The 21918-nt window shown below is 40.7% G+C and overlaps 3 protein-coding genes across 11 annotated transcripts in view; all 3 read left to right on the top strand.

Moving 5' to 3' along the window:
* The window catches only part of tcf3a (transcription factor 3a), a 29213-nt gene extending 18932 nt beyond the window's left edge, over positions 1–10281 (top strand). For 4 of the 9 annotated variants that reach the window (XM_056420560.1, XM_056420559.1, XM_056420566.1 and 1 more), the window contains 8 exons: positions 60–138; positions 1563–1639; positions 1788–1961; positions 2137–2248; positions 2395–2527; positions 3697–3935; positions 7508–7636; positions 7759–10281. In XM_056420560.1, coding sequence (XP_056276535.1) covers positions 60–138; positions 1563–1639; positions 1788–1961; positions 2137–2248; positions 2395–2527; positions 3697–3935; positions 7508–7629 — 936 coding nt within the window. In that variant the 3' untranslated portion in view covers positions 7630–7636; positions 7759–10281. Of the gene's footprint in view, positions 1–59; positions 139–1562; positions 1640–1787; positions 1962–2136; positions 2249–2394; positions 2528–3696; positions 3936–6830; positions 7067–7507; positions 7637–7758 lie in introns of those variants that run through there. The other 5 variants (XM_056420563.1, XM_056420561.1, XM_056420564.1 and 2 more) reach the window with 5 other exon arrangements.
* An 867-nt stretch (positions 10282–11148) lies between these two features.
* On the top strand, positions 11149–14462 carry LOC130197723 (cytochrome b-c1 complex subunit 10). Its single transcript, XM_056420568.1, has 4 exons — positions 11149–11260; positions 11579–11676; positions 12622–12752; positions 14090–14462. The coding sequence occupies exons 2-3, from the start codon at positions 11627–11629 to the stop codon at positions 12740–12742; spliced, it is 171 nt and encodes a 56-aa protein (XP_056276543.1). The 5' UTR covers positions 11149–11260; positions 11579–11626; the 3' UTR covers positions 12743–12752; positions 14090–14462.
* A 901-nt stretch (positions 14463–15363) lies between these two features.
* On the top strand, positions 15364–21852 carry mbd3a (methyl-CpG binding domain protein 3a). The gene is made up of 7 exons (XM_056420689.1): positions 15364–15504; positions 16306–16471; positions 17576–17713; positions 17976–18066; positions 18157–18334; positions 20675–20836; positions 20933–21852. Exons 1-6 carry the CDS (start codon positions 15491–15493, stop codon positions 20829–20831), a joined length of 744 nt encoding a protein of 247 aa, XP_056276664.1. The 5' UTR covers positions 15364–15490; the 3' UTR covers positions 20832–20836; positions 20933–21852.
* The last annotated feature ends 66 nt before the right edge of the window (positions 21853–21918 follow it).

The following is a 21918-nucleotide window of genomic DNA, read 5'->3' as shown; positions in this document are numbered from 1 at the left end:
AAATGTAAAGGAATTTGTTGCATTTAATTTCATTACAAGCACATTTTTCCTCTGTCCAGATCTACCCTTCAGACCCACAGAGTAACACCTTCCCACCGTCTCCATCTACTCCCTCCGGCTCTCCCCAGGCTGTTTCAGGTGAGGGAATAGCTCAAGTCCTATTTTCATAGGCAGGGTTTCTACTGTTGTGTAAGGGGATGATACGATCTTTAAACATGTGCACAAAAACCTCTGAATGGTTCTTAATACCAATGCAGCTCCATCTATTGGGTTAAAGGTGAAAGTAAAACTTTCTGTTACATTTCTTTATATCTGTTTACTTTCTCATTCCATCACGATATGACTCAATATTGTCAGTGAAACATATTACTTAAAATACATTAAATGGACACCTGTATACTGGCTCGGATTTATCTTGCCGTCAGTTAGACTCGATCAGTACTCTCAATTACTAATTTATATTTGAAACAATGACTAGCGTATGTACAAATTATGTATATATGTCTGAATCATAAATACATACATACAAGGAGTCTATACGCTACAACCAAAATGTCTCCAGCATTTTAAATTAGTAAGAGCATGGTTGAAGCATAGTTTAGAGTCTGGATTGGTTTACAAAATATAAAATAGTGTTGCCTTGACATTTAGGTCATCTGATTTAGCAATAAGCTCGTTGTAGGAAATGTCTCACTTATTCACTTAACTCTTTTCAAGATTAAAAGATACTTGTGTTACAGAATTTTTTCAGATTTTTGTTGAAATTTCTATACATTTTTTAAACAGGTATTTTGCAAATAGCTCAATGGCTCTTTTAGCTGTACATACTGTAAATGTAAATCATGGTGCACCATCCAAAGTGTACATACAGACATACATACACACACACACAACATCCAAATATAACCGTAGAAAGGAAAGAACAATAAAAATAGGGTGGGGTCCCACTTCCCCATTTCTCTCTGCATTGAGTTCACGAGTGAGCTCATCACACACTTCATACATTAAATACTTCTGCTGGCACAAGGTGAGAGAAGAACAAACATTGGAAAACATGATAATTGTCGCAAACCCAATAATGCATGAAATAAGGAAACGCCTTTCATTAAAATTATGGATCTCATTCCTACTATGGCCAAGTATGGATGACAAATTAGGATTTCATATTACTTGTTTCATAGCTCCATCACATTAGTTTCACATGATGCAAATGTACAATCAAAAACAATTTCTGCAATCCTGTGTATTATAATAATTAGAGTGTCTTTTGAATATTTATCATATAAAGCAATGTGTAGAGCGAGTTTTCCTTTAAACACAAGTTTGTCGGTTCGATCCAAACCTCCTAATGTCCATATGTCAAAGTGTCCTTGAGCGAGACACTGAACCCCAATATTTACAGGAGTGGTTCCTGTTGACCGATCCATCTCCCTGTGAACATGGGGGCAAGCACAAAATATATAAATGTATTGTCAAACATCCAATATCGAGCGTGGAAGAATACTTCTGTGTCAATGAGGTGCAAATGTACTTAGCAAAACCATGCATCTGCTTTTTTCTAGGCTCTGCATCACAGTGGACTCGGTCCTCTGGCCAGGCCACACCGTCACCCAACTTTGAGGGTGGAATTCAGTCCATGGTGAGTCAACATGTCGTCTTTTTCTTTTCATGCGAGAGATGCACAAAAAGATTGTTGAAGTAAATTACAGAGGCAAAGACAGGATGCTACAGTCATTCACGCATCGCCTTCTGCAGTCTCATCGTCCGTTATTCTTCATTCTCTGTAGCCGAGTAAAATGGAGGACCGTCTGGACGAAGCCATCCATGTTCTACAGCGTCACGCCAGCGGACAAGGAGTGCCAGGCCTGGCTGAGATGCACAATCTGCTCTCGTCTGGCTTAGGGTTACCTCCAGCCTTCACCAGTGCAGCACTTGGATTGGCCAGTCGCGTGACTGGATTGGTGAGATTAATTGATAGCGGCACAGGAAATCTACCCACAAATGACTAAATTAAGTGTGATATTTTAAATTAAAGTAACGGTAAATTGTGAGAGCGGTAAACCTGTGTTGATGCTCTTCTGTTCGTACTACAAACTTTTTACACGGTCATTAAACACTTTAATTGTTGTCCTGAAGATGTCTGGTCACCACGAGGAGTCTGCTGGTCTGCCCTCTAGTGGCGGACTGGTGCATGGTCACCACGGCCCCACATCTGTCCAGCCAGGCTCTCAGCCTGAAGGTTTTACAGGTGAGTCTAATTGTTCTGTACTCTATTTATTGTTCATGGCAGAAAGGACTATAGTAGTTTGTCAACATTGGGGGTGAAGTCATATTTTTGGGGTTTTATATAATGTTATCTTATTTGGTATCCTTGTTTCTGAACTCCCGGTGCAGGCCTCTCTGGTAGCCTGAAGCGCTCCAGTGGTTCTGATATCAAACGAGAGGACAAGGAGGACGATGAAAACTGCTCAATCACCGACAGGTCAGAGGATGAGATAAAAGACATGAAGGATCGGCTTGGATCAAGGTGTCTAAAACCTTTTATTCCACACAAGATTTATACTCCTTTATCACTGCATGATATTTCATGGCATAAAGATGCTGCTGTGGTTTAAGTATAATATGTGTCAGGAAATGGTATTTCATAATTAAAGTAATTAATTTCTAATTTAATTCAACAAAATCAAAACAGGCGGTTTTTGAAAGGACTTCAGTTGGTAAGACGGACTGACGGGTTTATTTATATTTATTTATTTATATATATATATATGTGTATATATATATATATACACATTATAAATAAATCAGTGGAGCTGGATTATTACACACACTGGATTATTACACACAATCAATTCTGTTTTTACAAGATTAATCTTCCTTGAGTAAGATACCTAGCTGGAGCTTTCATTTACATAAAAAAAGTGAAAGTGGAAGATTAAAGAGGAAACAATTAAACCAAATATAACCAGTAGAGACCAAAAATCTAAATCCACATCCAAGATATGGCAGAGTAAAATGATAATTATGTTTCTAAATCTGACATCCAGGCGTAACAACATCTGTACCCAATATAACGATTAATGAACAGGAAGGCTCTAATTCAGTCGGCAAAAGTACAGACAAAAGATTTTTAATTTTAAACATGATCAACTCTTCATGCAATGGGACGTCAACCTGAAAGCAAATAAATCACAATTGTAAACACTGCCACAGTTTGTCGATCACCTTATCTTACCGACTATTATTTTTCAACGAGTTTCATTGTTAATGGGGTTTATTTCTGTTGGGATACGCTCTCTGAATTCTTTAGCAGCAATGCGACCACAGGAACCAAGTTCAGATGTAGGTTTGCGAGCTTTGCTGTAGTTCAGATGAGCGCTTTAACCTTTCTGACATGAAGTTCATCTTCATGGTTCTTCAGATGTGGTAGAAACTTTTAGTTCCTGGGGCTTCATTGTTCACGGTACTTTTTTGGTCAAAAGCTGAAAAATTGCCAAAGCCAAACCTAATGTTGCCTACTTTTGTAGCAGTGTTTGTAATTGTCATGAAATGACTCCAGAGTGTCGCTCCTCTTACATGTGGTGTTGACATTACTCGAAAAATAGATTTCACACCATAATTGGAAACCTATTATCAGTGAACTGTACCCATACCTTTGTTTCATTCCTGCCTCATCTGCCATTGGCTCTTTGCTAGTCTGGATGATGAGGAAGACGATGAAGATCTACCAGTGGAGGTTAAGGCTGAGCGGGAGAAAGTGAGGAGGATGGCAAACAACACCCGTGAACGACTACGTGTGCGGGACATCAACGAGGCTTTTAAGGAGCTGGGCCGCATGTGTCAGCTCCATCTGAGCCACGAGAAACCGCAGACCAAATTGATCGTACTGCAACAGGCCGTTAACGTTATACTCAACCTGGAGCAGCAAGTTCGAGGTCAGTGGGTGTCCAGGGAGGAAGGAAAAAGAGGGAAAGGGCCTCTTTACTAAATAAAACTCCCACACAGCTTCACTTCCCAGATCCTTACATGTCCTTTTTTTAATTATTTGTTTAATGACTGGTGGAACCTCATTTGACTCCACTTGTGCTGGTAACACATTGGGCCTCATTCACTAATATATGTTATCACGTGACCAAGAATAAATTACCATCGGATTCATGTCCTCCCTTTTAACCACACAAATTGAAATGTGCCGGCTCTCCGCGGTCAGCATACTGCCATATCCCCATTTCTCTAAATATAGAAATATGTTATGCTCAAAGATTATCGTGGAAAAAGCGTTGTAGTCCTAAAAAGGAGAAGCACGGCCATGACTTGAAAAAAAACTACTGAAGACAGTCAATGGTGTAACCGAGGTGGAAGGCAGGAAGGCGCACCGTGACAACGTGTTTCCACAGGAGTGACGAGGATTAAATATAAAGCCATTTGAGATGGCAGGTGGTGAATGTCGTCTCCCCTCAGATATGGAGTCTGGCTAAGGTTTAATATTAAAGTTTATGAAGAAAAATAAGGAAACAGGTGGACAAAGGCCACCTGATTTGTCAGAGAGACTCATTATGAGAAGTGGAGTATGTGGAAGTGATGACATCCAGCAAAGATCTTCACCTAGATGTCGTTTGTTTCATAAGTGGTACCTAAGTGCCGTACCAAACACTTTGAGCCTTCAGTTATAACGTTGACATTCAAATTCTAAATCACCATTTTAATGCTGCAACGCTTCTATTTTCGCACGTCTATTCATGCTTCTAACTCTGTATTTTGCAGATAAAGATCCGGCGACACTAATCCTATTAGTGTTCTACTATTTGTAGACCTGGACTTCAGTGGTGGCCACGTTGTTTTATGACTTTTGTGGTTCAAACATGTCCAATGACTCCCTTGCGTTATCCAAAAGGTAAAAACAAATTGAGAAAAGGAAGAAGTAGCCATGTTTATCAATATATTCTACTTCAATCTTTATAGATTTTTATTTTCGCTTTCAAAAGCCACATTTTCATGCTGACAAAATACTGTCTGCTTTGCCCCTTAACTGGGCAGGCTGGCAGCAATCAACACCATAAATTACAGTTATATAATCACAATAAAAACAAATCGGATAGTTTTTTTCTTTTGATGTTATGGCGTCATAAAATATGAACCGTCATTATAAAACCTCAAATAATGCTTAAAAACATTCAATATATTTGAATTGTGAAAATAATTGATACGAGCTTCAATGTCATCATTTGTTATAAAACTTGGCCAATGCATTAGTAAAACAAATAAACAATGTTATTATTTTGTCTATCGGAGCCTTTTCTCATGAATGCAGACAGCCGGCGGGCCGTCATCATGTTTGCGTGCGCATGGTCTGAGACGATTCTCAATTATTTTGCAGAGTAAGAACAAATTAATTTAAGAAGATACTGATTGTGCGTAAAACCTCGGTGCGCATGGTCGAAGCGCAGAGCGGTGCTGTACATCCTGCCTGTGAATGAGGCCCTTTGTCCCTGCCTCATACCAGGGAGTCAAAGCACATTGTACAGAGCATCCTGAAAGTGATCAATAACATGAGGGCATAGCAGAAGGAAGTTAGGCTGTGTGACTGTTTTAAGACATGCCCATTCTCCTGTTCATCTTCTACGGTGTTTGTCCTCCGGTAACACATACAGGACTGCTGTCCTCGTGCAGTATGTGTTGCCTTGTCTCATAATTGGCTGTCTGTTTCCACTGTGAAAATGCTTATATGTCTCTCCGCCTTACCCGTTGACTGTATTAACACATCTTGTTGTGCTCATTTCCACCGTTGCCTCATGTAGCAAATTCATAATTTCATGTTATTTCAGCTTCACAATATTTTTGTTGTTGTTGGTGTAAACCTTCCCCTCTCGTGTACCTGTCTGTCCTCTGACACCCTGGTTAGCATGACCGCAGGGCTGTCAGTAGTGTTGTGTATTAACCCGTCTTCAGCTTTGTTGCAGTGTCTGTCTCTGTGCTGCATGTCACCCACCGCCTTTAAAGCATTAACCCCTTTTTTACATTTTTTTGCCATCCTATTTTTGAGACCAACCTTTTCATTTCTTCATTCACTCCCCTGTCTGTCATTTTCTTTTTACAGATGTCAACGGGGACCTCCTCTTCCTCACATTCAGATAAATACATCTACTGCTGATGTATTTAACATGATGCCCTCAGTCTCTCTTCTCTGTGTCTCTCTATGTGGCTCTTTCTATGTTGGCAGAGGGTGTTGCTTCCTCTCTCCCTTTCTCTCTCCCTCCTCATAACTTCTCTCATTCTGCTGGACAGTCACCAAATCCCCTCAACTTCCATCCTGGACCCCAATGACCAAATTAAAATGTTGATTGGTTGGACAGCTTAATCAAACCTGGTCGCTCAGGTTGACTGTTGTATCTTGGCTTGAGATCATTTAGTGTCGCGCTTGCTCAACCCACAACGCTTACATTTCTGACTGATTGACGTTACCTTTATGTTTACAGCGATGTATTATTTATCATTCATATTTGTAGATCGACGAAAAAACTGTTGCCCCTCCTCCGCGCCCTCTCCTGCAACACAGCCCTACTCGACTGCGATCTTCTTCAGCAATTCCACTGGTCTCCTCTTGGTTGAAGAGCTTGAAATTTGAATCATACATAGACATAGGAAAAAAACTAAAATGACCAATAACAAAATAAGGGTTCTGTGCAGAAAAACGTAGATAAAGTTCTATCATAGGCTTACGACTGTATAACTGCAGTTAAAGGGAGAACGTCTAGCCCGGGTTCAGCGAGGGCTGTGATTTGGGTTTGTTAACCAGCCCCTCCCACCCCCACTTCTCCTCCTGGCTGCAGTGTTGTTTCGGTGACCGATGAGAACCTGACTGCCGAGGAGAAGGAGCAGAGGGAGCGTGAGCGCCGCCACGCTAACAACACTAGGGAGAGGGTGCGTGTGCGTGACATTAACGGAGCCTTCAGAGACCTGGGCAGGATGGTTCAGGTCCACCTGCAGAGTGACAAGGCCCAGACCAAGCTTATCATCCTGCAACAGGCTGTCCAGGTCATAATGGGCCTGGAGAAGCAGGTGCGAGGTAGGTCAGCCAATACAGGAAGGTCTGATCCATATAAACAACCAATCATCTCTTGTCATAGCTGGACAAGTTGCCAGTCATTCACCCATAGGAAAATCTCCTCTTTAATTTTGATTACTTACTGTGTAGCATTCACTTTGCATTTCTCTTTGCTATTTGCTCGTAACACTTTGAAAAAAGGAGAAGAAGGGGAGAATATTCGAGGAAGTATATCCCTGCTTTTCTGCCAAACGTCTGCAATTCTCGTCTCTCTTCCTTTTCTTGCTTTTCCCATTTTCTGTTCTCCCAGTCTGTTGTTGACCTTTTTTATGTTCAAAACTCTGCTTTTATGTCTTAAAATATTTCTAAAGGAGAAGCATAATGATATAATCGCAAGAATTCCGATTCTTCTTCCATTACTGTATTTTAATTTGTGTGTTGGTCCTTTTTTTTTTTTTAAAGAGCGTAATTTGAACCCAAAGGCCGCCTGCCTCAAGAGGAGAGAGGAGGAAAAAGTGTCAGGCGTTGACCCCCAGATGCTTGGTGGGGGTCACCCTGGTCTTGGAGGAGATGGACATATGTGATTCTCAGGTCAGTCTACACAGTTTGTACAGTCGGGTTTGCGGAGCGTTCGCTGCACAATAATATAATAAACAATAGCCTGTTGTGTATTGTGGGAAAATGTTCATTGTTTTTTCTCCTTTCCCTTCCAGTTCCTGTTGATTGTACAGCCCTTAGAACACGTGGCCTTAATCTATCATTGTCATGCATCTCAGTGTGTGTTAATCAACTTTTGGAAAGCACACACGCACACACCTCATTACTGACAAAGCAGGTGGCCACATTCCTGATATGAATACAAAAGTAACAAGCACACTCTTACAGGAAGAGGGAAAATGTATTAATCTTAACAAGACAACACTTTGAACCGAGGACACCGGTTTGGAGACAGTGGAAATTGGACATAAGGACATTCTTATGATCATGTTTTTGTAAGACATTTTGAAAAATTGCTTTACATGTTGGGAGCAAAACTTGTTTGGATCAAATGAAACCTTTTGGATCAACTGCTTGTGTAAGCACAGTTAGGATTTGTATTGTTGGATGATTATTGGCATTCCCATCTGAAAAGCAGGTCTTGCATTCTTCACGGGCAAAGAGGGACACCCGGGTTCACATCTTAGGATGGAACAACCTGTTTAAACATGTGCCCACATGAGGCCGAATGCATAGTGTTTCATTCAGATAAAATAGCCATCATTATTATCTTCTTTCGTGATGACTGAATTACAGAGGTCGGCCTGGTGACATCAGAGAGACGACTCCTTTCTTTGTGGTGTGCTGGAGTTTCTGGATGTGTTTTTTATTTTTATTTCTTGCTTTGGCTGAAAAGGAGCCACAGTCACTGTGTTATACATGTGCTAGGTTATACTTTTTGTTGATTTGTACTTGTGGAGACTGCTGGAGAGAGACCCTCCACGGACACAGACACAAGCAAAGACTCGCTCCAAATCCAGGAACCGCAGTGACGTCGAATCAAATGTGCAGATGCACATCGCGACAGGCGGGACTCGAGCATCCAGACGCCATCCTCACTGCCCAGCATCAGTCGCTCTCGGCCTCGTGGTCAGCCAGTGTCACAGCCGCCTGCCCCGGTCGAATCATACCCGAAGACTCTGTTCCAGCATGGTGAACTGACTAAACTGAAGAGCAATTTGTATTATGGTAAATCGCATTTTGCTAGAAGACAGAAATAATTGAGTATTGAAAGGGATCATGAGTGTTCCTGCTACCCTGTAGAGAATTCACTCGCCATTGACAGACTTGTTTTGGTTGTTGCTGTGTGTTGAGCATTTGGTGTTTTGTTTTTTTCCCCCTTTTGAACAATTGCAAAGCCTGTTGTAAGGATCTTCCTTTTGTAGAATTGACTTATCGTTTTTTATTGTTTCTTTTTTTTTTTACTTTGTAAGATAGATGTATGAGTTTTGTTTTTATCATTTGGAATGCTCTTTCTTTTTTTGTTTACGTTGTTTAAATGTAAGACGACTCTCAATTTAGATTCCAGGAACAAAGTGAGGTGTTTTCTTTTGTGCCAGGTGCTTAGAAATGTTAGAAATGACAAACTTATCTGGCTGTAACATCACATGTTGTGATATTGCTCTTTTCTTTTTTTTAATGCATGTTTGAAAACAAACCTGTCATGCCAGTTGTAATTGGATTGTTCTGGTGTTTGCGACAGTTTTTCTTAAATGAAACACAATATTTTTCTTCGGCACACCCCCCTCTGCTCTCCTTGGATGTCCGGTTCTCTGACGAGCTTGTTTTGATTCGTGAGGAAGGGGCAGAAGGGGCGGTCTGCACAATCTGCAACACAATTCACTGTTTCATTATGAAATGAAGCATAAAACGAATCAAAAGGGTGGCCTTAGTCATTTTCCTGACTTTGGGAGTTTTGATAATGGTTACTCACCAGTGCCTGAATACTTCTCTGCTACATGGTGGATGATGTTGCATTTGATGATTTATAGGTTGTACCTTTTTATAATACAGATGTATAAAAACATATATACTTCAGTAACATCTGACGGTGTCTCAGAACATCTAAATGAAGAATCACACCCGCTGACGCTGATGCTTCAGTGTCTGTGTCATTAAATGTAAGATGACTAATAACCCGGTCTTCAACTTTGATGCTGAAAACTACTTAATATGTTTCATCTTTTATGTACTGATTTTGTTAAGTATAATTTTGTCCTTGACTGGCATGTGCATTGATATGTATGTACAGCTGTGATATATCAGCTTTATCATTATAAGCTGATACTGATATGTAACAGTATTTGGTTTTCTACCTGTCATTTATCCCAAATCTTGCCCCAAACATTATTTTCTTTGTCAAGTCAATCTAACCTTTCTGCAGAAAAATGTGGTGTTGTGATATGAAATCTCTACTAAAGACTTGTACTTTTATTTCTTTACATGAAAGATATGTCTGCAGTATCCAAGGATCAAAAATGCACCGGATATTCTTTGTTAACAGACCCTTTTTGTCCTCTACAACAGATGACCTGCTACAAATCTCTCTGTCTTCACTCATGTTTGGGGACAACATCTATGTAGGCTATGTCCTCAAAGTGCCTCCAGTTTCCTATTTTTTATATATAAAGTAGATATAGAGAACTGTTGTGTATATAACAGTAATGTAGCAATAAATGTGCCATTTTTAATAACAAACACCACGTTTATCCAATGTCTTTTTTTTTCAAGCCGTGCAAGTGCATTTTTCTTTCTGCAATGCAACCAGAGGCCTGTAGCACAACGAGTTCAACATACCAGGTTACTTCTGGTTATCTGGCTTAACGAACCCAAACCACTGGGAATTGAGGTTAAACTGCCCAATGAAGGAGGGACAGCTGGTAATACACTGCCTACTGTGGGAATGTGTACTCTGACAGGTCTACGATAATACCACTGCTTACTGAGAGTACAGCTGACAATGTGTGTGTATTCTGTTCAATAGATGTGTGCTGAGATGTTTTCTTTTGGCGTGTGTGACTATTTAAGCAGTTTTATCCTTAAGCTGCAACCCCGGCTGTGTAAAAAAAACGTACGTGTTAAAACTAATAATTCTAAGCAGTAAGAAGGATTTTATCAATAACTTATCCAGTGTGCATAAAAGTAACCGGAGAGAAGTTGTGACTGAGATATGGGTAGGCTAAGTGAATGCTATAAGGGAATAAATCTGTATTTATTTTTTTACATACATTTGTGTATTCACACGTCCCTTTCACTAAAATGTCACACGCACCATTCATTTTACAATACACACATATATTCAGATATTGTGCTCTAGATACAGCAGAGATATAAATATGTTAATTTAAACATTTACACTGGCGGCGATTTATTGCCATCTGTCTTTTTTGTTGTTGCATGTAACTGTTTCAGCGGTGTTGCTTTCTGTATTATCACATTACATTATTTGTAATAGTGTAATATTCATTTCCGATCTCCGTACCACGCTTTGTGCGCGCGCAGTGATCGTGACGTCACCCTGCTCCGCGCGACAGGCCTCGGGTAGCGGCCGATCCAGTTGGCCTAACTGGGACAGACCCACCGGGTAGTTCCTGGAAGAGCCTTGGCTCGACTTGCCCGCTGTGGGGCAGAAAAGAGCTGCGCTCACCAACTCCCGATGCCAATGAAGAACTGCACTCGGTTGGTTTTTACAGAGCCTTGCAAACAAATCGGCCCTCTGCTGGTTCGCTGTGTGTAAATATGTATTAGTTTGAATAAACGCAGATATATTTGTTCAATAATCACCATGTAAGAACATCAACTGAAATCATAAAGGTGTAACAAATGTGTTTTGGAAACGGTACAACCCCCAATGTGAGACATGGTATCCCCGTTGGTTTAAAATGCTACGATATGCTATTTTATTGCATCTCTGATTGATTGTTATTGCCGGAAAGTCGTACACGGCGCATGCGCACTGCTCATAGTCATGAAACTACATCAGAAGTTCTTTTACAGCTTTTCAATCCGCACGTCCTGCGCTCGTCGGAGGACCATTCAGCCAACATGATCAGTAAAGTGGTCGGTCCGAAGTATGTGTCCATCGCCAAATCATGGTACGTGTGGCCTCTGTTGTCCTGGTGGTAACACGCGGGTCAACAGATTGTCGATTATTGTTCGCTGACATCCTCGTTAGCTGTTAGCATAGCCGAGGTCATAGCTTTGACTTTAGCTCCTGTCAGTGAACTTACCGTCGGGACGAAGTAAACAAGTCAGCGCTGCCTGTCCTCGATGGCGTCATTGTGTACGTGATCACAGCAAACATGTGAATTCCGTTTTAAGTTGAGTCAAAAAGCTTCTGTGTCCTTCCACCATTTAGTCTCGAGTCAAGTGTGAGGTCAAACTGATGGTTAAATGTGTGCGCAGTCTAACCAGGTAACTGGTGGGAACTGAATCATGTATTGGAATTTGACTGTGAAAGATGCATAACAATAAAAATAGAATGAACAATTTATTAATATACAATAATGCAATAATAGATCATCATGGTAAACCATAAACAGATAACCGTGCTTTATAACTGTACACATGGCATCTATTGTTCTGTCCATCCTGGAGAGGGATCCTCCTCTGTTGCTCTCCTGAAGGTTTCTTCCATTTCCCCCCCTGAAGGGTTATTTGGGAGTTTTTCCTGATCCGATGTGAGGTTTTGGGACAGGGATGTCTATGTGTACAGATTGTAAAGCACTCCGAGACTAATTTGTAATTTGTGAAATTGGGCTATACAAATAAACTGAATTGAATTGAATTAAACAACATTTGTATTTATGCATATTTAACCATCAGATCTATTGTTATTTGTACACTATAAACAAAGCAATCGACCATCAAGATTAAAGTTGCTCAAAGCTCATACACACTCAAACACCTCTCGCTTAACTGGTCCGCTTAATGTTTGTCCATGAAATACACACGCGTCTCTACAGGTCCTTTTCATTAAGTGGATATCTATTTTCAATGGAAGAACGATTCGTACCTCCTGACATGATGTCGCTCCACAGGATGCCAACTCTGGCGGTTTGGGGCACAGTTGGAGGAGTGGCTCTGGTCCACTTCACAGATTGGCGATTGATTTTGGATTATGTCCCCTACATCAGCGGCAAATTCAAGAACGACGATTAGCGCCACTCAGGTTGGTCTCAGAATGGTTGTGCATGTGTACAGATGTGTACTGGGACAAGAGAGGAGCTGGAGCGGCATGTGGGGAATGAGCACAGTTGAAGATTGATCACGTTTTGGTCAGTGTCGTTACGCCTGAGCTTCGAAAGCAAAACAGACTCACAATTCTTACATGTGTTCATTTAAAATGCTCCACAACTATCTATTTCCAATTATCTAAACCAAACATTAGATAATAATAATAATAATAATTACAAAGCAAACATGAATCTATCTTTGTTAAACATTGCTTTATTGTTAGTGCCGGTCAGTAAAGTCACTGAACAGTCGGTCGTTCTCTGCGTGGAGTCACGTTACGCTCCGAGCTGAGAGGCAGCTTGTACTTGTTGACGATTTGTAAATTCTCATAATGCCCGGTCCTTACTTTGACATCTCATGACCAGGATCCTTTTTCATATAAAAGAAGCAGAGGTTAATATTATAATTCGTATATATATTTATAACTGTATTGTTATAAATATAAAAGGTTTGTAAATCTTGTAAAATCTCTTTTTGTTTATGTAAAGTTATGGACATGTATTGGGGGGGGGGGGGTAGGAATGAAGCAATTAAATGTAATTAATTTAGTTTAAGTAGTTTTCCATTACATTGTTGACCGATAGGGGTCTATAAAGTCAAATAATATTTCAGCACGCAGAAAGTCAGCGTTCGAATCATTGCTTTCAGGTCCGTGTTACGGGAACCTGGTTAGACATCAACTCAGGCTCGTTAGCTAGTTGCTCCAAACCAAACCAGGTCCGTTTCCCAGTAGAAGTTGCCACAGTAACTGAGCTAAACCGATGTTAAATTTGCTTTATGGAACCAAATCAACTTAAAATTATTCAGACTACCTGAAATGAGCCTTGCTTATTTGGTAAACTTGGTTCATGAAACGGGTTTACGCAAACTGTCAGGACTGAGGAAACAATGGGAAATTCAGAGACAAAATGGCAGATAGTTCAGAGGCGTCAGGGGACCAGCATCCAGGACCGTGACCCGTTTAAGACCAGATGGAGCCAGGAATGCCTCTTTATCCTTCAACCACTCTGCGGCTTAGTTATTTGGTTTGAAAATGTCAAAATCAGTCGATGTATAACCCACAAATCCAATAAAGTTCACAAACCGTGTTTGATGTTGAGTGACTTTGAGTGGCATCATTTATAAACAAACAAATACAAATGGGCTTTAAGTGTCACTTAAACACACCATGTTTCCAGTGAACTCGCTGACTTCACATCCGGCTTTGAATTGCCTGTCACAGGAAAACCAAATGTCTACTGTTTCAAACCAACGACTCTGTTCCCCACTCAGGTCGGTGCTGATTTTTACACAAAGACTTCAATAATGAACCAGAACGGCTGCAGCCCGCATCGCGTGCCAGGCCACTGAAAGCTGTCATCTTCATCCTGCAGCTCTGTCAACATTGAACTGTTCACCACCATCACATGATATGCTCTGGAGTTCGTCTTTTCAAAGTTGCTCAACCAGTGAAAACTTGGATGGAAGGAATATGAAAACAACGATAAATGGACTTTTCTTTTCTTTTCCCACTTAATTTGGGGGTCAGGTATTTATTTTAGTCATCGGTCTCGTGTGTCAGACCTGATTCACAAATGGAAAAACCTGTCTTCATGTCACACTGTAATTGTTTTGAAAAGAAGTAAAGTATGTGAGATGTATCCTATATCGTGGTTGTGTATAATTATTTCCCTTATGGTTACTTATGGTTCAATATTAAGTCAAATAAATGGATGTGTATTTGTATCCTGAATGCAGAGCAGTACACATTCCATGGACTTAACATTGGGTCGGATCAAGGAGAGTAATTAAAAATCCAGAATTAAGCCTCTAACTTGTTGGTCTATACCTAAAATCTACAGCTGATATTAATCAAGGCTTAATTAACAGGCATCAGTGATGAAAACAAGCCTTCGGAAATCATCACACAGTCCATGAGTTAAAAGAGCAACAATCTGACAGTGAGGATTGTTCCTATGAATTTACATTTTATATCGTGGGGCTCCTCTTTCTGTATAAGAGGAGTTCTGTAAGTCTTTTTCCAAATGTAACTACAGGTTGCAGAGTATAATGAAATTTTGTAAAATCAGCCCATTACTGGTATTGGTTCTGGAATAAAATTACACAAAAGGACATTGCAGCAACATTTTCTAAATATAAGTAAAATTACTTGTACAAAAGTATTTTGTTTATAAGTTTAAGCAGCATTCAAATGGAGCCAGGTCCAGTTTGTGTTTTGTCAAACAAACTACTTTACTCAGTTTAATTTATAGATGTATTTACAGTATTGTCACTACTCAGTTTACAGAGCTGTGAGTTAGGAAGTATAATTATGTATCTTAAATATAGTTAGGTAAAAAAGAACCTCAAAGTTGTAAAAAAGTGTGTCACTTGATAAAATGTAGTTTAAGATAAGTTACTCTGCACCTCTTACAGCTAACGCATCATTTGAGACAAAGCGCGTAATTGTCGCACTATTTTACAGGGGAGCCGCGGATGTCTTCCGCTCATTGTGTTACAAGTCCCTCTGGCGGAGTGATCTGCAGTTGTGAAGGTCCTGAAGGGAGACAGGCAGTGGATCGATAACAAACCAGACTCGGCGAAAAAATATGACTGCAACAATAGGCAGCTAGCTGGCTTCTTATCTTTTTATAAGCCAGAATCCCAGGCAAGAGAATCAAGACGACCGAGGCCATGGAGAGAAAAGGGTGAGACTTTAAACCGCTCGATCGAAGGACTCAAGATGAAAGTTTCTCAGCAGGAAATGCACGCATGCATACATGCGTTATGCAGTTGAGAACAACACTAAGCTAATTGTCAAGTCCGTGTTATTTACACTTTTGGTACGTTGACCAAACGTTGGCCTCAGACCGTTCCGACTTAATTAAGTTTGCAAACTTGCAACTTTGAACAATAGTAATTGAGGAAGCGGCCGTTGGTACGTTGACGCTGGACCGCCGCTAGCTTGATTAGCTAGCTAAGTTTCATTGTTTACACACGCATGACTTGCGGCGCGTCGGGGGCCGACTGCACGATGCCAACCACCGGCCGGAGCTCGGTGGTCGTGTTAAAAACTAGTGGGCGACGAAGGAGATGCTGCCTCGTGCGTAGTCCACTTATCCGTTTGCAAATCCCTAATGTGAGTAACGCTAGTGACGTCAGCGGTGAGCTCGGAAAGGCAGCCTGTTGTATTTCAGTTAACGAGTCACCGACGATCACCGCCCAGAGATCACCCGCCGGGAGGGCGACCGACTGATGAGTCACATCACCACCTGTGGGCGTGTGCAGATGTGTGTTCGCCTGATGTTTCCCGACTCCTTGTTATTACACCTGCGGGACGACGTACAATGTTTTATTTACAAAGTTACCGTCACTCCCACGAAACTATAGTCCACTCCAACCACTTGGAATAACTGGGATGCCATGTGTTGGTGCCCTGAGTGCTTCAATGCCTCGGCTATTAAAGAGGTAAAGCTTGTGATGACCAGTTCTCTGTTCTCTCTCTCCAGTGTACCCATTAAGCGCATCCTCAACAAGCCCCAGATAGTCCGCAGTCTGGGCAGCAACCTCCACCCTGATGTGAACGCCAGCCACTCCCGGGCTGGATGGTCGCTCCTGAGCAAAGTGCAGCGCAGCAGGCACAAGAATCTGTATGAAGTCAACCATCAAAATAGGGTGAGAATGTGTTTGGTTTTGGGATTTATGAGGCGTAAAGGACTTTGCCGTGCTACTGTAAGGGATCTCTGGACCATTAAATTAGTGTATATACTCATACATTATATTTGTTTCGCCCCCCCCCCCCCCCCCGGAGGTTTTCATGTTATTGTTTTTACTTAATTGAATCAATGTTCTAAATACACTTTCTGACCATAACCACTAAAGCAGTATCTCAATGTTAAAGGTAACCATCGTAGTTGGTCAAGGCAGAGTTTCCAATAAGTACAGCCATAGGTTTATGTCAGCTTTGTATTTCTGAAACGGCCTTTTTCCATACAAACCTGCTGGAGCCCAAGTTACATGTGGATTGACATATTTTGGATTGACGTCGGGTCTCCAGGACACATCCAACATGTGTCTCTCGACCCAAAACATAGTTAAGTATAAATAGTACTGTCAAATAGCTCAGTTTACGTCTCATTGTATGTCTTCCCTTTTACTTCGTATTAATCCAAACACCTTTTTTAAAACACTAGTTATGTCTTGAGACTTATTCTTAACAGTTGCTTTTTTTTGCCACACTGCCATAGAGTTGCAACCAATAAATCGCCCAAGCAGCAGTGACTATGGTCTACATGATAATCATTAAATAATTCAATCTAGTGCGCTTCAAAACTAGATTTCTGACACGATTATATTGATATCGTGTGTATATTTTGACACTGTATAGTTTACTAGGTAGCAAATGATTTTGGACACATCTAAATCTTAGCAATGGCCTGCTGCTCATTCAGAGGTACAGTACACCGTGCTGTTACCTCCCTAAATGTTAACCCTCTCCCACAGACAGGGTTTTACGACTGATGACTGAACTACACGGGATATTCAGTGCTTTTGTGAAATGGTGACGTCTGCTATAGGACATATTATTTTTCATAATCCCAGTTCATTGTAATGGTTACATCGTCTCTTCACACTCAAAAGGAATTCATTATGGGATGCGACAGTTGTTTCGGTACTAACTAAACTAACAATAACTCAGTCATACGACTATGTAGTTTTGTACGGTATCTTCTGTGTAACATGTCACTCTAATCAGTTGTCATATTGTCTCTCTTAAAGGCCAAGCCTGATTTAAACACAACACTACCAGTACGACAGACGGCATCCATCTTCAAACAGCCAGTGACCAAGGTTACAAACCACCCCAACAACAAGGTGAAGACAGACCCGCAGAAGGCTGTGGACCAGCCGAAACAAGTAAGCCAAAGAGCAGAAAACATGCACATTTCTTTACATCTTTAATACTGCAGAAAAGTGAATTGTATCGCAGTTCCTGGAAGTATCTGTCATGTTTTGCATTGCTGTCTGACCACGATGAAACCTAGTGCTCTGTGCCTTGCTGGCTTTTCTGTTATTTAGAGGGCGCTGAAGGGTTGACTCAACCTGTTTCAATGCCCTTATACATTATTCAGTTCGTGGAACATTTTGCTCGAAACTTAACAAGGAAATTATTTTTCAGTTGTTCTGGGAGAGGAAGTTGGGCGGGTTAAATGCATTCGATATCGCAGAGGAGCTGGTGAAAACTATGGATCTTCCTAAAGGCTTACAGGGTGAGAGTAACTAAAACAATTTAACAACCGTGCATGATTCAAAGCAATTAATTTGTGCTTGACTTGAGCTAACTGTTTTCCTCTTTCTAGGGGTTGGGCCTGCATGTTCAGATAAAACACTTCTTTCTGCCATCGCCAGCGCTCTGCACACCAGCCCCTCACCGGTCACCGGACAACTCACTGCTGCCGTGGAGAAAAATCCTGGAGTCTGGCTCAACACATCTCAGCCTCTCTGCAAAGCCTTTGTAGTGACTGATGATGACATCAGGTAAGACGTCTACACAGCGGCACAGCTGTGGTTCCCCCACCGTAGAGTAGAAATGTGAATCTTCACAGATCCCCCAATTCCTTTACGATTCACCGAATCGTCATTGTCAATTTTCTATATTACGGCACTTAAATACTTTATCATCAATTATCAGTCAGAAGGGCTTTTTAAAATCTAAAAGCGTGCTTTCAAAAATCTGATTTAATGGGGTTTTAATGTAAAAAGATGCATCTTTTCAACACCAATGTCTGTGGGATCCACATGGGATTCAACATTGTTGAAACGGCAGCGAATATTTGAAGGAAGAGCAACAGGCAAGGGGGCTCCCGAGTGTCGTCTCTCTGCTCCACGCTGTGGAGAGGGGACGCACCAGTGAATGACTGCTAAATACACTTAACCCTCCTGTTACCTTTAGGGTCAATTTGACCCCAGGCTGTTTTTCACTGTGAAACATGTGAGAAATATCAACTTTTTTATATATTTAAAGGGCTATTTAGGTAGTCAACAAACAAACATAAAGTACCTCACACTTAAACTTGGGAAACAATATTAATTCTAATAATTTTCTGGAGGTTTTAATTGCTGGGGTCAAATTGACCCCGAGGGTAAAATATGTTAGTAAATGTAAAGGTAACAGGAGGGTTAAACTGCGCTAAAGTTAATCCTGACTCCCGATTTATTTTCTTTCTCTGCATCAGTGCAGAATTGTCGTTGTCCACATTGCAATACACCGTAGAATTGATTAATTTCCACAACTCTAATGTAGAGTTGATCAACATCATGAATTGGTTGGAAAATGACAATCCACTGTTGGTTGCACATTTTAAGTTGTTCATTCAAGCTGTCCAATGTAGTAACACGGTAGTGGAACAGGTTTTGCCTTTTGCTAGTTGTGGGTTATCATGTTGAGTTACTGAACGAGTGGAACGAGTGTTATTGCTGTTGCATACGAAAGAAAGGTCACACAAGAGGAAAGATAGCAGCAAATGAGCTAAAGTCAACTTCAATGGCTCCAGGATGTTTTTGTGTGTTTGTGTCACTTATAAAGTAGGGCTGGGTGACTAATTCAAAGATACTTTATCGTCTTTTAATGGAATCTTATTGTGACAAAATCACATTAAGATATCGGTATACACAATTGCAGCGTCTAAGTTGATAAACAAGGATATATAAACAAAACACTAAATGTATAATAATTCTGCAATGGGAATACCCAGAGTAGTTGCATCAAACCCTTATCCTAATCTGACTATCTTTGTGTGTAAATGCGTATTGCTGTATATATTTATTATTTGGTTCTCTGCAGTGTTTTTGTAACTTGTGTTCTTGTTGCACAAAAGCTCTAAATTCATTGAGAAAAAAGTATTTATTTCACACATGAGTAAAGAGCATTACCACGTGGTTCTTTCATATCGACCATTCATTGAATTAAAAGAAAATGCCTTGTTTTTTTATAGAAATCGTTATCAAGCTATAAAATGAACTACATTGTGAAGATGCCATGTCACCCAGTCCACATGGTTTGTTTCAGTTGCTCTAGTATTGTGAGGACTGTCTCTACGTCTCAAGGCTCCCCTTATTTATCTTGACATGTAGAGCTTCAACAGTTATTTTATGATGCTTTTACAACTATTAATAGTCTCTCCTATTGTATTGTATTCACCTATATGCCTGCTACTACATGATACATTACACAAAATACACACACATGGTGCTCAGCCGTTGGCTGTTGAGTGTAACCTTCTCCGTCTTGTTTGTTTTGCATTGATAAAAAATCTATTCTGCGGTTTATAGAACCACATCAACGTGCTGGTGAAGGGAATCTTGCAGCGGTATCGTAAACTTACTCTCTGTCCTGTATCTGACCAAATGGCTGACCGGCAGATTTTGACACGTCTCAGCACTTCTGCACTGGTGTGGTCTCGTGTCGATGCAAAGAACCTCCGGTGAAGCTCCGTCATGCACAGAGACGAGGTACACAGGGCAAACCGTCCCTCCGTCATGCACACAGTGTGCAGTCCTTAAGTGGCTTTGGTGGCCATCAGAGGACAAGGACTGAACATATTACATTGATATAAATGTTTGTCTACGTTTGAAAACTAAATCCTGTTTATCAAGTCTTTGCCCTGAAAGTGTAAATAATGTTTCAAGCAGTAATGGCAGAACATGTCAGTCTCAGATATGGAGAATTCCTGCTTGTCTGTATCGTATTAAACATTTGGGGGGTTAGACTGGCCAAACGATGCATTTAAAGACTTCTAGGAACTGGGAGGCACAGTTGTCACCATTCACTGAAGATGATGGTTAGCCGAAGCCGTAATGCTCGTCTGTGTCTCTTAGGAAGCAAGAGGACCTGGTGCAGAATGTGAGGAGGCGGCTGGAGGAAGCCCTCACCGCGGATATGTTGGCTCATATAGAGGATGCCACCGCAGCAGCCGCAGCCGCAGCCAACAAAGTGGAGGAGAAGGTTGAGCAGGTGGACAAGGAGGAATTATAGCCAAGGTACACAACACTGCAGAACAGGTTCCAGTCCTCTTCTGTTTGAGTGTCTTGTCTTGTTCTGACCTTCACGTGACGTCTCTTTCTCTTCCTCCACAGGCTTATTTGACATGAAGTTTGCTGGTAAACTCCTTTCTTTTTCAAATAATTGGCTCCATGAAGATTTTTATACACTTTGAACTGAAAAAGACCCTAAATGCAGACATTCTGCAGATTTTGTTTACCTAAAAAAAAAAAGACTTTTCTTTAATATTATTATTATTTTTTACATTCAAGTGTAATTCTGGAAGGGTGCTTTGGATTTCCAGTTCACTTTTACCTCTACTAATGTAAGGCAACTTTCTTTAGACTTTCCATACTGTTTAGCGTTTTCATGTCACAATGACGTCACCTCCTCATCATTGATCCTATATCGAGTCAAATGAAATTACTGTTCCTGTAAGTCCTTTTACTTTTAAGGCAGTTCACGGCAGTTGTGGATGATTCTCTACACAAGGCAGTGTTACAGTTAATAAACGGCTGTTCAAGCTCAAAGTAAAGTACAAAACACAAACCTGGTGTCTGTGTGTGTGTGTGTGTGTGTGTGTGTGCTTGTGTTGAATGTATCACTTCATGTTGGTGTCTTGAGTGTTTCTTTTTTGACATGTTGCTCTTTTATATTTTACTCTGGCACTGCAGGTATTGTGTTGTTTGGAAGCATAGAACGGTTGCAGTATGTTTACATGCACACGGCACTGTTGTGGCTGTGAATAATCAAATGTAGTTAGCTTGGTTTCAAATTTTTGCAGTTCAAAGCAGTGTTATTTCTCACAATAACTTAAGTTTACATGGTTTTGAAGTTTAGGTCACAGTATTTGTGTTTCGCCAGCTACATTTGAGTTTGATATGTAACAGAACAAGTATGTACCTTCAGAAAATACAAAAAACAATAAAACACTGATGTAACATGATGTACTGTACCTCATTACAATAATTGTTATTTGTCTCTCTGCCACTGAAATAAATGCAGCTCTTTTATGGCTGGTGTTTAGTTTTTTCTTGGTCATTATAATTCTCAGTTAGTAGTAGGTGGACATGTTTTTAGA

Source organism: Pseudoliparis swirei, chromosome 8, assembly GCF_029220125.1.
Source record: "Pseudoliparis swirei isolate HS2019 ecotype Mariana Trench chromosome 8, NWPU_hadal_v1, whole genome shotgun sequence".
In the NCBI taxonomy this organism is placed as follows: Eukaryota; Metazoa; Chordata; class Actinopteri; order Perciformes; family Liparidae; genus Pseudoliparis; species Pseudoliparis swirei.
The sequence above is the reverse complement of the archived record's forward strand: the minus strand, read 5'-3'. Positions and strand labels throughout refer to the sequence as shown.